At 41.5% G+C, this 14737-nt stretch overlaps 2 protein-coding genes across 2 annotated transcripts in view; one reads left to right on the forward strand and one right to left on the reverse strand.

Annotated features, from left to right (window-relative positions):
- Positions 1–14737, reverse strand: part of LOC139160247 (zinc finger protein 420-like) — a 71930-nt gene that overhangs the window by 13041 nt on the left and 44152 nt on the right. The window lies entirely within an intron of this gene.
- Positions 5601–12089, forward strand: LOC139160261 (zinc finger protein 436-like). The gene is made up of 2 exons (XM_070737956.1): positions 5601–5921; positions 9142–12089. The coding sequence occupies exon 2, from the start codon at positions 9153–9155 to the stop codon at positions 10302–10304; it is 1152 nt and encodes a 383-aa protein (XP_070594057.1). The 5' UTR covers positions 5601–5921; positions 9142–9152; the 3' UTR covers positions 10305–12089.

Below are 14737 nucleotides of genomic sequence, written 5' to 3' on the forward strand. Positions count from 1 at the left end.
CCCCAGCTACTGCCTGGTGCCGCTGCTGCTGGCACCCCCTCCTGCTCCCGCTACGAGTGCCCTCCCGCCGGGTCCCAAAGGACACTTGCCACCACTCCCGCCAGGGAAGCTCCAGATGGGTGGGGCGCTGCCAGTGCCGGTGCCTCCGACCTGGAGCTCCCGCTCGCAGCTGCCCTCCCCGGCTACTGTCCGATGCCGCTGCTGCCAGCGCTCTCCCGCTGGGCCCCAAAGCTCCTCTGCCGCAAAGAAGGAAGGCGCGAAAATGGAGGCGCAAAGAATGAAGCTCTGCTTCTGGTCCCGCCCCGAGAGGGGCGGCATACAAATGTAATAATAACAGTAATAAGCTGAGCTTCGCGGCACACCTGACCCTGTCTCGCGGCACACTATGTATATCTTTAAGGTGGAGAAAAATTTAAAAAAATTATACCCAAATAGCGCTGTCTTTAGGATTGATAAGCAGAAATGTTTGTGGATAAAATCCAAAATTCTCTAGGGGTAGCTGAAAATTTGTTTTGAGGGCAGTGCCCATTTCTTTACCTGCATGCAACTAATGGGGAAAAAAGGTTTGAACGAGTCTTACTAACCTGTCGATTGAGCATAATTGGCAATTGCAGTTTATGGTGATGAAGGATATTATATACAGCAGATTAACAGAATTGGAAAGGACCAACCTAGTCCAACCCACCCCCAAACACACACACACTAAAGCAGGAATATACCTTTATTCCCCAAATCCTAAACTTCCCTTACACAACGATAAGTAAAGTCAGCAGGAAAAATATGTAGATATTATGATAAATGTGCCTGCAAATAGTGATGCAGTGTGCAAAAGATGAATTCTGCATTAAACATCCTTTGGAAAGGATTTGGAAAATGAAATTGCTTTATGCCATTATGCATACCCTTAACACCGTTGTACAGATCCATAACTCAACCGTTGTACTTCTCAGTCTGAAAAAAGAAAAGGAAAAAAGTACAGAGAAATCTGAATGCTTACCCAATGGTGCGTGGATTGGAGAAAGCAAACACAGCATCTTTTCCCCTGTACAAATATATGACTTGAAAGACATCCAACCTTGCAAAACAATGCAGGCAAAGATAAACATTTCTCATAAAACACGGGGAAACCATGTGATGGTACAGTGTCTCATTCATACAGCTTTAGCTGGGAATTAGACAAGTTTGTGGGGGGAAAAGGCAGTTTGAGAGGAGTGTGAAAAAGCACACTGAGCTTCACAGAAACATTCAGCTGGCTAAAATAGGGAACGGCACCCATTGGATGTCAATCTGATGTGGCAGGGTTCTTGCATTGTCCGGTATTGGTTCTTCAATTTATTTATTTATTTATTTTGTCCAATACACAATGAGGGTTTTAGTAGGTATATATCTATATACACATAGTCAAATACATGAAGAAGGTTATAGAGGAGATACTCATAGTAAAATATATCTAAGAAAGAATAGAAAAGAAGATATAGTAATAGAACAATATCAATGAAAGAATAGAAGAAGAGATATAGGAATAGAAGAAAGGTATAGGAGATATAGGAGAGCAATAGGACATGGGGCGGAAGGCACTCTAGTGCACTTGTACTCGCCCCTTACTGACCTCTTAGGAATCTGGATAGGTCAACCGTAGATAATCTAAGGGTAATACAGATTTAATAATTATACTTTTGAAACAAATTATAAACTGCCTTGAAGATCTTTTGCTAGAAAGTTAGGATTTAGAAATAAAACTATGAAACTATAAAAGAAAGAAGTACTGTATATTATATTTAGATATAAAACTATGAAACTATAAAAGGGAAGCATTTAGGGAGAGCACTGCACAGAGCATTGCACACCAAGACAACTAGACAAAAGAACAGTTTTCCCCCCCAAATCCCTCTAGTAAACAAATAATTCCCTCAACACTGTCAAACCTTTTACTAAGTCTGCACTTCTATTTCTACTAGTTTTTTCTCATCATTCCTATCACCCATTTCCTCCCACTTAGGACTGTATGACTGTAACTTGTGGCTTGTATCCTAAGATTTTTATTAATATTGATTGACCTCTCCCGATTCCTCAGAGGCCAGTAAGGGGCGTATATGTGCCTATCGTCCCCTGTCCAATTCTCTTTTCTTACCTCTTTTATCTTATATATTCTCTCCTCTATATATATTCTCTTCCTATCCACTTCCCTTCTTTTTACTTCCTATCTTTATATATATATTCCTAATGTATATTCTCTCTCATATGTATTGTATATTGGACAAAGAATAAATAAATAAAATAAATAAAATAAATTGTTTCTTCATTGCTTATTTGACCCCTATGACAATCATTAAGTGTTGCACCACATGATTCTGGACAAATGTAACTTTTCTTTTATGTACACTGAGAGCATATGCACCAAGACAAATTCCTTGTGTGTCCAATCACACTTGGCCAATAAAGAATTCTATTCTTTTCTGTTCTATTGTGTTCTGTTCTGTTCTATTCTGTTCTATTCTATTCTATTCATTACTTGTTCAACTGGAAAAGAAGTCTGTAGAGATTCTCAGTCACCCAGCTCAGTGGTTGTCCCAAACATGCTTTTTCAGGAGGCAACAGGAATTTTTTTTGTTTGCGAGGAATATTTTATTTATTTATTTATTTATTTATTTATTTATTTATTTATTTATTTATTTATTTATTTATTTATTTATTTTGTCCAATGCACAATACATATTGAAGAGAATAGACATGAGTTATTATATATAAAGAAAGGATATAAAAGTCCAATACACAATGAGGGGTTTAGTGGGTATATATCTATACACACATAGTAAAATACATGATGAAGGTTATAGAGGAGATACTCATAGTAAAATATATCTAAGAAATAATAGAAAAGAAGGTATAGTAATAGAACATATCAATGAAAGAATAGAAGAAGAGATATAGGAATAGAAGAAAGGTATAGGAGATATAGGAGAACAATAGGACAGGGGACGGAAGGCAGTCTAGTGCACTTGTCCTCGCCCCTTACTGACCTCTTAGGAATCTGGATAGGTCAACCGTGGATAATCTAAGGGTAAAGTGTTGGGGGTTTGGGGATGACACTATGGAGTCCGGTAATGAGTTCCACGCTTCAACAACTCGGTTACTGAAGTCATATTTTTTACAGTCAAGTTTGGAGCGGTTAATATTAAGTTTAAATCTGTTGTGTGCTCTTGTGTTGTTGTGGTTGAAGCTGAAGTAGTAGGAATATATAAAAGGGGGACATGATCGAAACATTTAAATATGTTAAAGGGTTAAATAAGGTCCAGGAGGGAAGTGTTTTTAATAGGGAAGTGAACACAAGAACAAGGGGGGACAATCTGAGGTTAATTAGGAGAAAGATCAGAAGCAACGTGAGAAAATATTATTTTATTGAAAGAGTAGTAGATCCTTGGAACAAACTTCCAGCAGAAATGGTTGGTAAATCCACAGTAATTGAATTTTAACATGCCTGGGATAAACACATATCTATCCTAAGATAAAATACAGAAAATAGTATATGGGCAGACTAGATGGACCATGAGGTCTTTTTCTGCTGTCAGACTTCTATGTTTCTATGTTTCCATCATTCCCCACTGTCCTATGAAAGCTGAAGAAGCTTCTTGGATGAAAAGTAAAACATCTTCAAAAGAAACAAAAAAATAAAATAAAATAAAAGAAACATCTTCAAAAGAAAAAAACCAATAAAGTCCAGTTGCCTCCTGAAAAAGCACATTTGGGACATTGGAAAAGAAGAAATCTCTAGTTTAAGCATCTTTCGGAGATAGGTTACTGATGCAGTGTTGTGTACAGGGCCCAATCTATCCCATGGAAACTTTATGGTTGAGGATTGTACAAGCTGAAAAGACTTGTTAACCTCTGGTCCATTTTGGTTGTTTGTCATAAAGGTTTAATTAGGGTCAGATCTGATTAGTACTTGGATGATCAAAGGTCTGTAGGTACAATTGAGAAATCTAAAACTCCCCCCCCCCCCTTGCACACAAAAAGATTAAAAATAAATCAAACTTCGGGCATCAAAAGATCTTGCAATTTTAGACGCAGGAAATGAGGTTTGTTTGTTTGTTCATTTGTTTGTTTGTTTATCTATAAAAACATGTACAAGATAGCAGGCATTGGTATAAATATAAAGTAGGTACAGGTAAATTTGGACAATAGGACAGTAAGACAGGGACAATGGTGCACGCCCCTTACGATCTCTTAGAAACTGGGTTAAAGTTTTGGGGGGTTGGGGAAGAAACCACAAAGTCAGGTAGTGCATTCCAGGCATTGCTTTTTTTAAATTGAAAAATAATTTTCCAAATTATTTTTAAATTGAAATGTGTTTATATTGATCCATGTTTATTTTTATTGTGAACTAGTCCCTACGGCAGTGATGGCGAACCTATGGCACGGGTGTCACAGGTGGCATGTGGAGCCATATCTGCTGGCACATGAGCCGTTTCAGCTCCAAAGTGCATGTGTGTGCTGGCCACCTGATTTTTGGCTTGCAGAGGCTCTGGGAGAACATTTTTGGCTTCCAGAGAGCCTCCAGGGGGAATGGGGGAGGGCATTTTTACCGTTCCCTGGCTCCAAAGAAGCCTTTGGAAGCTGGGGAGGGTGAAACACGAGCCTACTGGGCTCATCAGAAGTTGGGAAACAAGCTATTTCTGGCCTCCACAGGGTCTCCGAGGGAGAAACTGTTTTTGCCCTCCCCAGTTATTGAATTATGGGTGTGGGCACTCACGCATGCACAATAGTACGCGCCCACACTCTTTCAGCACCTGAGGAAAAAAAGGTTTGTTATCACTGCCCTAGAGAGTTGGGCGGCATAGAAAGATAGATGATAGATAGATAGATAGATAGATAGATAGATAGATAGATAGATAGACAGACAGACAGACAGACAGATAGAAATAGATAGAAACAGATAGATAGGTAGAAAGACAGATAGAAATAGATAGATAGAAACAGACAGACAGATAGATAGATAGATAGATAAAAAGACAGATAGAAATAGATAGATAGAAACAGATAGATAGGCAGATAGATAGATAGAAATAGATAGATAGATAGACAGATAGAAAGACAGATAGAAATAGATAGAAACAGATAGATAGATAGACAGACAGACAGACAGACAGACAAAAATAGATAGATAGATAGATAGATAGATAGATAGAAAGACAGATAGAAATAGATAGATAGAAACAGATAGATAGATAGATAGATAGATAAAAAGACAGAGAAATAGATAGAAACAGATAGATAGATAGATAGATAGACAGATAGATAGACAGACAGACAGACAAATAGATAGATCACTCTGTTCCTGAAGTCGTGTTTTCTGCACTCGAGTTTACATTGAGTTTAAATCTATTGTGTGCTCGTGTATCGTTGCAGTTGAAGCTGAACGTTGTGGTTGGGCTTTGTCGCTGCAGACCACAGAAGGGACTCTTGGCTGCACTTCACGCTCTCCGTACCGCATTAAGGGCAGGGCTGGCGTCTTTCGCACTTAATCCGGCCTGTCTTTCCATTAGCGAAGAAGCGGGCTCTTCCCCCTGTTGGATGTAGAGTAATTGTGCAGGCAGGCAGCGGCCAGCAGAGGGCTCGGCTCGATAATACCGAGAAGGAGCCGAAGGGAGTCCAGGCGGCCCTTCCTTCGCTGTGTGTCTCCACACGGTGGGCGGCCTACCTGGGCTTTTTTTTTTTCCCCAGGCAGGAACTCGGGACGCTGCACGGAACCCTCGGAAGGAGGCAAGCGGGCACCTCCTGCAGTCTTCAACGCAGGTCGCCTCAGAATCCCGCGGCGTTCGGCCTTCCCCGACCGGAGTGAGAACTGGCCGAGGGCCGCGGCAGCCATTAAATTCTTCCTGCGCCGTTGTGTGTGTCCGCTGACTGCAGCTGTCGAACGAGAGGTAAGGAGGAATCCACGGAGCAGAAAATGGGGTTTTTATCAGGAAACGAGGAGGATTATAACAAATGAACACAGGCCGCTTTCATAAATCTGACCGGGGCTGGGTGCAGAGAGGAAGTCGACATTCTGGGGCTGCGCTTCTCCGAGAACCGTGGAATGTAAAGATTTTTGGAGGTGGCAATAGCACTTATATACCGCTTCATAGCGCTTTACGACCCTCTCTAACTCTTTGTCTGACCCTCTTGCCCATTCAGGAGTTGATCTCCCCTAAGCCATGATTTTGTTGGACAACGTTTGAGTTTTGCCACCAAGACAAGTTTGGTCTAGTGATTTAAATAATAATAATAATAGTGGTTAAGGTATCAGGCTAGAATTCATTCTTTCTTTTTTTCTTTTTCCTTCCTTCCTTTCTTTCTTTGTCAAACATGTATAATAATAATAATAATAATAATAATAACAACAACAACAACAATAGTAATTTATTAGATTTGTATGCCGCCCCTCTCCGCAGACTTAGGGTGGCTCACAACAACAAGGCTAGTTAGTAGTTTGTATAAACATAAGTAAAAAAGTAATGATAAAAGGGGCGTGCATAAGTGCAGGAGCATGCCTTCCGTCCCCTGTCCTTAATGTTCTTTATTTTTACTAGTTGCATGTGTTTGAATATTATTATTTCTAATAGTCTTTTTCAGATTTTTGACTTTTACTAATATCATGTATCTTAATATTATCATATCTTCACTTGACAAAAACAAAAATAAAAAATAAGACAGTAGGACAGGGACGGTAGGCACAGTGGTGCACTTATTTATTTATTTTATTTGTCATACAAATATGGTATTGTATTGTAGTATGTTTAACATAATATAAGTATAAAGTAGAGATAGAAAAGATAAAAACACATTAGGACAGAAACGGTAGGCACAAAGATGCACTTATGAACGCCCCTTACAGATCTCTTAGAAACGGGGAGAGGTCGACTGTAGACAATCTAAAGTTAAAATTTTGGGGGTTTGGGGAAGAAACCAGAGTCAGGTGGGAAAATGGGAGCCTGAATCCAATCCCGTTTTAGGCATAGAAAGCAAGCTTACCTTGGATCAGTCTCACACACTCTCAGCCCCACTCACCCCACAGGAATGTTGTTGTGGGGAAAACAGGAGGAGGAAGGAGTATTAAATACTCTGAAAATAATAATAAAACTGGGATATAAATTAAAATAGATATTATGATTTAAAAAGTGGAGTGGTTGGAGTGCCACACTGCCACAAAGAAGGAAATGGTAGAATACCTCAGGCTTCACGCCTGGAGCTGCTCAATGTTTCATAAATCGATAAATCATAAATTCCATTGTAATGATCAATAAATCATAAGTCCCCTTTGGACAAGGAGAAATAAGGGATTGTATTGTATTTGTATTGTATTGTATTTATTAGATTTGTATGCCGCCCCTCTCCGAAGACTCGGGGCGGCTAACAACAGTATAAAAAGACAATGTAAACAAATCTAATACTGTATTAAAAACAATCTAAAAAACCCCAATTTAAAGAACCACTCATACATACAAACATACCATGTATAAATTCTATAAGCCTAGGGGGAAGGGAAATTTCAATTCCCCCGTGCCTGACAGCAGAGGTGGGTTTTAAGGAGCTTGCGAAAGGCAAGGAGGGTGGGGGCAACTCTGATATCTGGGGGGAGCTGGTTCCAGAGGGTCGGGGCCGCCACAGAGAAGGCTCTTCTCCTGGGATGCTTCTTCCCTTTTGCAAAATGACAAAAGCTGTAAAAGATTGTTTAATACCTCAAAATACAGGCTTGGGAGTTCAGTAGCATTTAGTTTAAGTGGGAAGAAATGTAGAGTTTTAATTTGGTAAGACAAACCGTAAGATCAGTGGTACCTCCCTTCGCAGTAGTACTTAAGAGAAGGATTGGGCATTGACCACAGATTAAACATAGCCAGCGAGGTGATACAGCTGCCAGAAGAACTGATGCAGCCTTAGGTTGCTGCAGTGTTTCACTCAAGTATTGTACTCAAGGTTTCTCAATTCCCCCATGCCTGACGACCAAGGTGGGTTTTAAGGAGCTTATGAATCAGCTCTGGATGAAAATCTGATGCACATTTGTCCTTTCAAAAACCTATCATTGCAGTAACTTGCAAATTGGAATAAAAGGAGTAATAATGTAACCTGTCATGACAACAATAGGAGTATCAAAAATGCTGCAAATAGACAAATCCAACAGGTAGTAACTTAAATTGGCCAACATTTAAGTAAAGTGTCAACAAAAGCCTAAGGAGTTTAAAGTTATTTAGATGAAACATTTTGGTTCCTGATGACATGCAAGCAGAGAAGGAAATAATGTGAAATAATGTTCTTGCGCGAGGTTTGGCTTCTGCGCATGCACAGGAAACGGAATCTCGCACTCAGAGCACACGCCGGGAGCGAGCAAGCATGCTCACCAGGAGTGTGTGCACACACGCACCGCGTTCCCGTAGCGCCTGGCATTGGTGGCCCACCGCTGAGTAACAGCATAAATATGCCCACAATCCTTTGAAATCAGAAAATGTGGGGCTAGATTTTAGTTACAGTTTTTAATTATTACATTATTAGATGTGTATCTGTATTGTTCCATTGTTGTTGTGAGCCGCCCCGAGTCTTCGGAGAGAGGCGGCATACAAGTCTAATAAATTATTATTAATTATTATTATTATTAAAGCCCTTCATGGCATCGGACCAGAATATCTCCGGGACCGCCTTCTGCCGCACGAATCCCAGCGACCAGTTAGGTCCCACAGAATGGGCCTTCTCTGGGTCCCGTTGACTAAACAATGTCATCTGGCGGGACCCAGGGGAAGAGCCTTCTCTGTGGCGGCCCCGACCCTCTGGAACCAACTCCCCCCAGATATCAGAGTTGCCCCCACCCTCCTTGCCTTTTGTAAGCTCCTCAAAACCCACCTCTGTCGTCAGGCATGGGGGAATTGAAATTTTCCCTTCCCCCTAGGCTTATAGAATTTATACATGGTATGTTTGTATGTATGATTGGTTCTTTAAATTGGGGTTTTTTAGATTGTTTTTAATATTAGATTTGTTTACATTGTCTTTTTATTGTTATTAGCCGCCCCGAGTCTGTGGAGAGGGATGGCATACAAATCTGATTAATAAATAATAAATAAATAATATTATTCCTAGCACAGAATAACATTTTTCATCTTATTTTCCCATCAGCTGTTAACAAAATGTTGACCCCGGAAATCAAGACGACCTTTAAACAGGAAGAAGAGACGGTACAACAACAGGTGCCCCAGTCAATGGACTTTAGAGAAGTGCAGAAGACACCTGAGCAAAATCCGGTCCAGAAGAAACACCACTGCTCCATCTGTGGGAAGAATTTTTGCCGCCGCTCGGACCTTGTCCGGCACCAAAAACTCCACTCGGGAGACAGGCCCTACACCTGCACCAAGTGTGGGAAAGGATTTGTCCAGAGCACCCACCTTATCGCGCATCAGAAGAGCCACACCCGCGAAAAGCCCTACTATTGCCCTCATTGTGGGAGGAGCTTCAACCAGATCTTGAACTTCAACAGGCACCAGCGGACTCACTCCCAGGAGCCCCCTTTCAAGTGCGCCGACTGTGAGAAAACGTTCAGCCGCAGCTCGAACCTGATCATGCACCAGAGGACCCACACAGGGGAGCGGCCCTACAAATGCTTCGACTGCGGGAACAGCTTCAGTCGGAGTTCTACTTTGGTGACTCACCAGAGGACCCACACCGGCGAGAAACCTTTCAAGTGCCAGGAGTGCTGGAAAAGCTTCGGCAGACGATCCACCCTGGTTATGCACCTGCGCACGCACACCGGGGAGAAGCCCTACAAGTGCTCCGACTGCCCCGAAACCTTCAGCGTGAAGTCCGGCCTTTTGAGCCACCAGAGAATCCATATGACCGAGAAGCCCTACCTTTGCCTGGAGTGTGGCAAAAACTTCTGCCGCAGCGCCGACCTGATTATACACCAGAGGATTCACACTGGGGAAAAACCTTACCAGTGCGGTGACTGTGGCAAGAAATTCAATACGAATTCCCACCTGGTGACCCATCAGAGGATCCACACCGGAGAGAAACCCTATAAATGCCCGGAATGTGGGAAGAGCTTTTCGTACAGTTCCGTCCTGGTCGGTCATCAGAGACTTCACACGGGAGAGAAACCTTACGTGTGTCTCGAGTGTGGGAAGACCTTCCGTAACAATTCCCATCTCATCACTCATCACAGAGTCCACTCGGGAGAGAAGCCTTACACATGCCCGGAGTGTGGTAGGAATTTTAGCGTAAGTTCAAACCTTACAAAGCATCGGAAAATCCATGAAAGAGAGACGTCCTTGAAGCATTCTGAGTAAGCAACGGAGTGGATGGGATTCTGATTAGCTACTCGAGATGCTTAAAAAGAAGATTAAAATAAAAATACATGGCTTATTTGGGAGATTTTGCTAGAACGTCCGAACGTTTGCAGTGAGGAAGGCCAAAATGAAAGTAGACATAAGACCGCAAAGACTGTGCAAGTAGCCCTAGACTTATGACCACAATTTTTGGGTGTCCTCCTAGACTCTCAGCTAAAATTAGATCAACATTTGACAGCTGTAGCTAGGGGGACCTTTGCACAGGTTCGCCTAGTGGCCCAATTGCGACCCTACGTGGATCAGGAGGTTCTTCTCAGTTACTCGTGCCCTTGTCACCTCACGCTAGGTTATTACAAAGCGCTCTACATGGGGCGACCCCTGAAGAGTGTTCAGAGATTAAGTTGGTCCATAAAGCAGCTGCGTAAGTTGTTGCAGGGGCACCTGGATACCCCCACATTACACCAATCCTCCGTGAACTGCACTGGTTCCTGATTGATCTCCAAGGTATTGGTCATTACCTATAAAGCCCTACATGGCTTAGAGCCAGACTGTCTTCGAGACCACATAGCTCCCGGCTACCGATAAGGGCCCACAGAGTTGGTCTTCTCTGGGTCCCATCAGCTAAACAGTGTCAGCTGGTGGGTCCACGGGGAAGGACCTTTTTTGTGGCTGCCCCAGCTCTCTGGAACCAGTTACCTCCTGAGATCCGGACTACCACTACCCTTTGGCCTTCCAGAAAGTGGTAAAGACCAGGCTTTTCCAACAGGCCTGGGGCCGTTGATCCTATGATGGTAACCAGCAAGACCCGGCCATGAACAGTATGCAGGGGTTTAATTGTTGTATTGTAAATTATTTTTTAAGGTTTTTTTAGAGGTTTTAGTACTATTATTGATATTTTATATATTCCCTGTGAGCCGCCTAGAGTCCTTAGGGAGTTGGGCGGCACAGAAATAGAATAAGCAAATAAACAAATTCACAAAATTTCCATTGCTAAACAAGACAATTAATTTTGACCCATTTTACAACCTTCCTTGCCACAATTCTTAGTGAATCCCTGCAGTGGTTAACAACATATGATTGTTGTTAAGTGAATATGGATTCCCTATTGTCTTTGCTTGTCAGAAGGTCCCCAAAGTTGGTCACGTGACCTTGACACGGCAGCTGTCATAAATACATTCTGGTTGCCAAGCCTCCAATTTTCATCCTGTGACCATGAGAATACCTTAACATTCAACAGTGTGAAAAACAGTAGTAATTCACTCTTTTTCAGTGCTGTTGTAACTTCGGGCAGTAAATGAATAGTTTTAAGTCAAGGACTACCTTTATGAAAGGATTTCATTATTTCAACAATCACCAGGGTTTTTTTTAAAAAAAATTCTCTTTAAGAATGGGATATGATGAAGATGTATTAAGTTCAGATTCTGCAACAAGGAAACAAGCATGTTTTTCTTTTTTCTCTCAAAAATAATGTAACACACAAAAAAGCATATTTGCGTACTTTTATTACTTGCTTACTTGCTATTGCAAAATTCTGAGGCTTAACAGAGTGTGGAAGCCTAATATATGAAAAAGGGCTTCACCCCCCCAAATTCACACATTTAGGGGATTCCAGTTGTTTAGGATAGTCATCAGAAAGTGTCAATCAACTGTGGGGCAAATAGTTCAAAATACTGTTGGAACTTAAAATGTCTGCTGTAGCTCCTATGCTGTTAAGTCGCTTGAGCGTTGAATAAACAAAGGTAGGATATGATAAATAAAGATGATCTTTTTACTTGGCTGCCAAAAGTGTGTATTTATTTATTATTATTGAGCGTTATCGGCTGCCCAGCCCCTTGCAGATTCTGTGTAGGCTAAAACAGTTTTTATTTAATCCACCGAAGAAGATGAAGATGTGCAAAATCAAATGAATTGCCCCCAAACTAAATCCCTAATAATAAGACCTAGCTTTCTTTAATTGTTGTGAGCTCACAGGCCACTCGATTTTCTATGCAGCCTTAAGGATTACAAAGCTAGTTTCTTTCCATCATTCCCGTTTTCCGTGTCCGAGTGATCGGAAATGACTGACAATCAGATTTTGCTTAGACATTGAATCAGCTCGTTCTGGGTTGGCTGCATTGACTTCCTGGATGCATAGATGTCTTACCCCAGTGGTTCTCAACCTTTCTAATGCCACGACCCCTTAATACAGTTCCTCGTGTTGTGGTGACCCCCAACCATAAGTCTAGCGCCAATTCTCCCAACAGATCTCTAAGCTGATTGGCAGGAAGGTCAGAGAGGCACCCCCACTGTAAACACCTGATTGGTCAGATTGTAAAAATATGTTCCAAGGCGCCAGAATAGAAGCCTTAATTCCTAACACCATGGGAAATTTGTCTTTTCCCATGATTTGTGAAACGGTCGTTCGACCCCCAAAGAGGTCCCAAGGTTGAAAACCACTGTCTTACCCCTGTTTTCACTAGGTCCGGTAGAGTTGCCACTGTCTTCCCTTCTCAGGTATATCTCAACCCGTCTGGAACATATCCAGAAAGGAAAGGTCGCTACATGTCAAGGGATCCACAGACACTGATGGCAAAACATTGGAAGAGAACTGCTGAAGAAATAGGCAATTCTAGCAATGGGGGAGTCAGTCCTAGGTGTTAAAGATTTCCTGAGAGAGAAATTATGATATTTCAATATGGCCAGCATGGAAACATAGAAGATTGACGGCAGAAAAAGACCTCGTGGTCCATCTAGTCTGCCCTTATACTATTTCCTGCATTTTATCTTAAGATGGATATATGTTTATCCCAGGCATGTTTAAATTCAGTTACTGAGGATTTACCAACAATGTCTGATAGAAGTTTGTTCCAAGCATCTACTACTCTTTCAGTAAAATAATATTTTCTCATGTTGCTTCTGATCTTTCCCCCAACTAATCTCAGATTGTGCCCCCTTGTTCTTGTGTTGATTTTCCTATTAAAAACACTTCTCTCCTGAACCTTATTTAAACATAGAAAGATAGAAACATAGATGATTGATGGCAGAAAAAGACCTGGTCCATCTAGTCTGCCCTTATATTATTTCCTGCATTTTATCTTAGGATAGATATATGTTTATCCCAGGAATATTTAAATTCAGTTACTGTGGATTTATCAATCACATCTGCTGGAACAGTCTTATTACATCTGGGAAACAGCCGTTTAGGAGTTTTCGAAACCGTTGACACCATTTTTATCCATTTTTCTGACAGGAAAAAGCTGAAAAATATAGGAGGGAGACGGCATAATTGTGCTGGCTGCATAAATATATCTTCTATATATATATATATATATTGCTCAAAAAAATAATGGGAACACTCAACACATCCTAGATCTGAATGAATGAAATATTCTCATTGAATATTTCATTTCCACAACTATTCCATTTGCATAACAGCATGTGAAATTGACTGTCAATCAGTGTTGCTTCCTAAGTGGACAGTTTGATTTCACAGAAATTTGATTTACTTGAAGTTATATTCTGTTTTTTTAAGTGTTCCCTTTATTATTTTGAGCTGCGTATATATAACAGGATGTATGTGTGTACCCTGTTTCCTTCAAAATAAGACACCCCCTGATAATAAGCCCAATTAGGCTTTTGAGTGCATGGCAATAAGGCCAAGTGCTTATTTCAGGGTTCAAAAAAATATAACACGGTCTTATTTTCAGGGCAACATGGTATGTTCCAGCATAAGTGCTATTGCTAACATGTTGTAAGCCGCCCTGAGTCTAAGGAGAAGGGCGGCATAAAAATTGAATAAATAAATAAATAACTGGAATGGCTTGAGCAATTTTAACCCAACTTGGTACAAAGATGACTTATCCTCTGGAAACAAATGCTGTGGGGGTAAGATCTCCGGGTGAGGTTGTGTGTGTGTGTATGTGCTCCAGCCGCCCCAAGTCTACGGAGAGGGGCGGCATACAAATTTAATGAATAATAATAATAATAATAACAACAACAACAACAACAACAACAACTCTGGAAGGCCCGGGCTGTTAAGGAGAGTGAGTGCAGCATCCTAGAATTCATAGGAGGGGGAAGGGAGAGGACAGGGATGATGGGTATGGGAGTAGGGGAAAGAAAGGCTCCTCCCAATGGCTCTTCCAAATAGGTCATAGTAATACTTGTGGGATCTTGGAGGTGAAAACTTTACAACAAGGAGGCTTGAGAGTTTGTCCTATAGAGCAGAGATGGCCCAAGTAAAGTACTCACCACACTGGCCCTTTAATTTCATTGGCTGAAATGCACAAGGTTGTACAGCGCATGATAGATGGCTCTGAAATCATTGAAATAAGAACCAAACTCTGTTATTTGTCCACACCGATTACCGATTTGTCCACACCAATTAGGAATCTCCTGGGAGGAAACGGGGCCGGAAAAGGCGGGGACAAGCCTCCATGGGGCCTCTCTAGGAA

The sequence above is a fragment of the Erythrolamprus reginae genome, chromosome 2, assembly GCF_031021105.1.
Source record: "Erythrolamprus reginae isolate rEryReg1 chromosome 2, rEryReg1.hap1, whole genome shotgun sequence".
Classification (NCBI taxonomy): domain Eukaryota; kingdom Metazoa; phylum Chordata; class Lepidosauria; order Squamata; family Dipsadidae; genus Erythrolamprus; species Erythrolamprus reginae.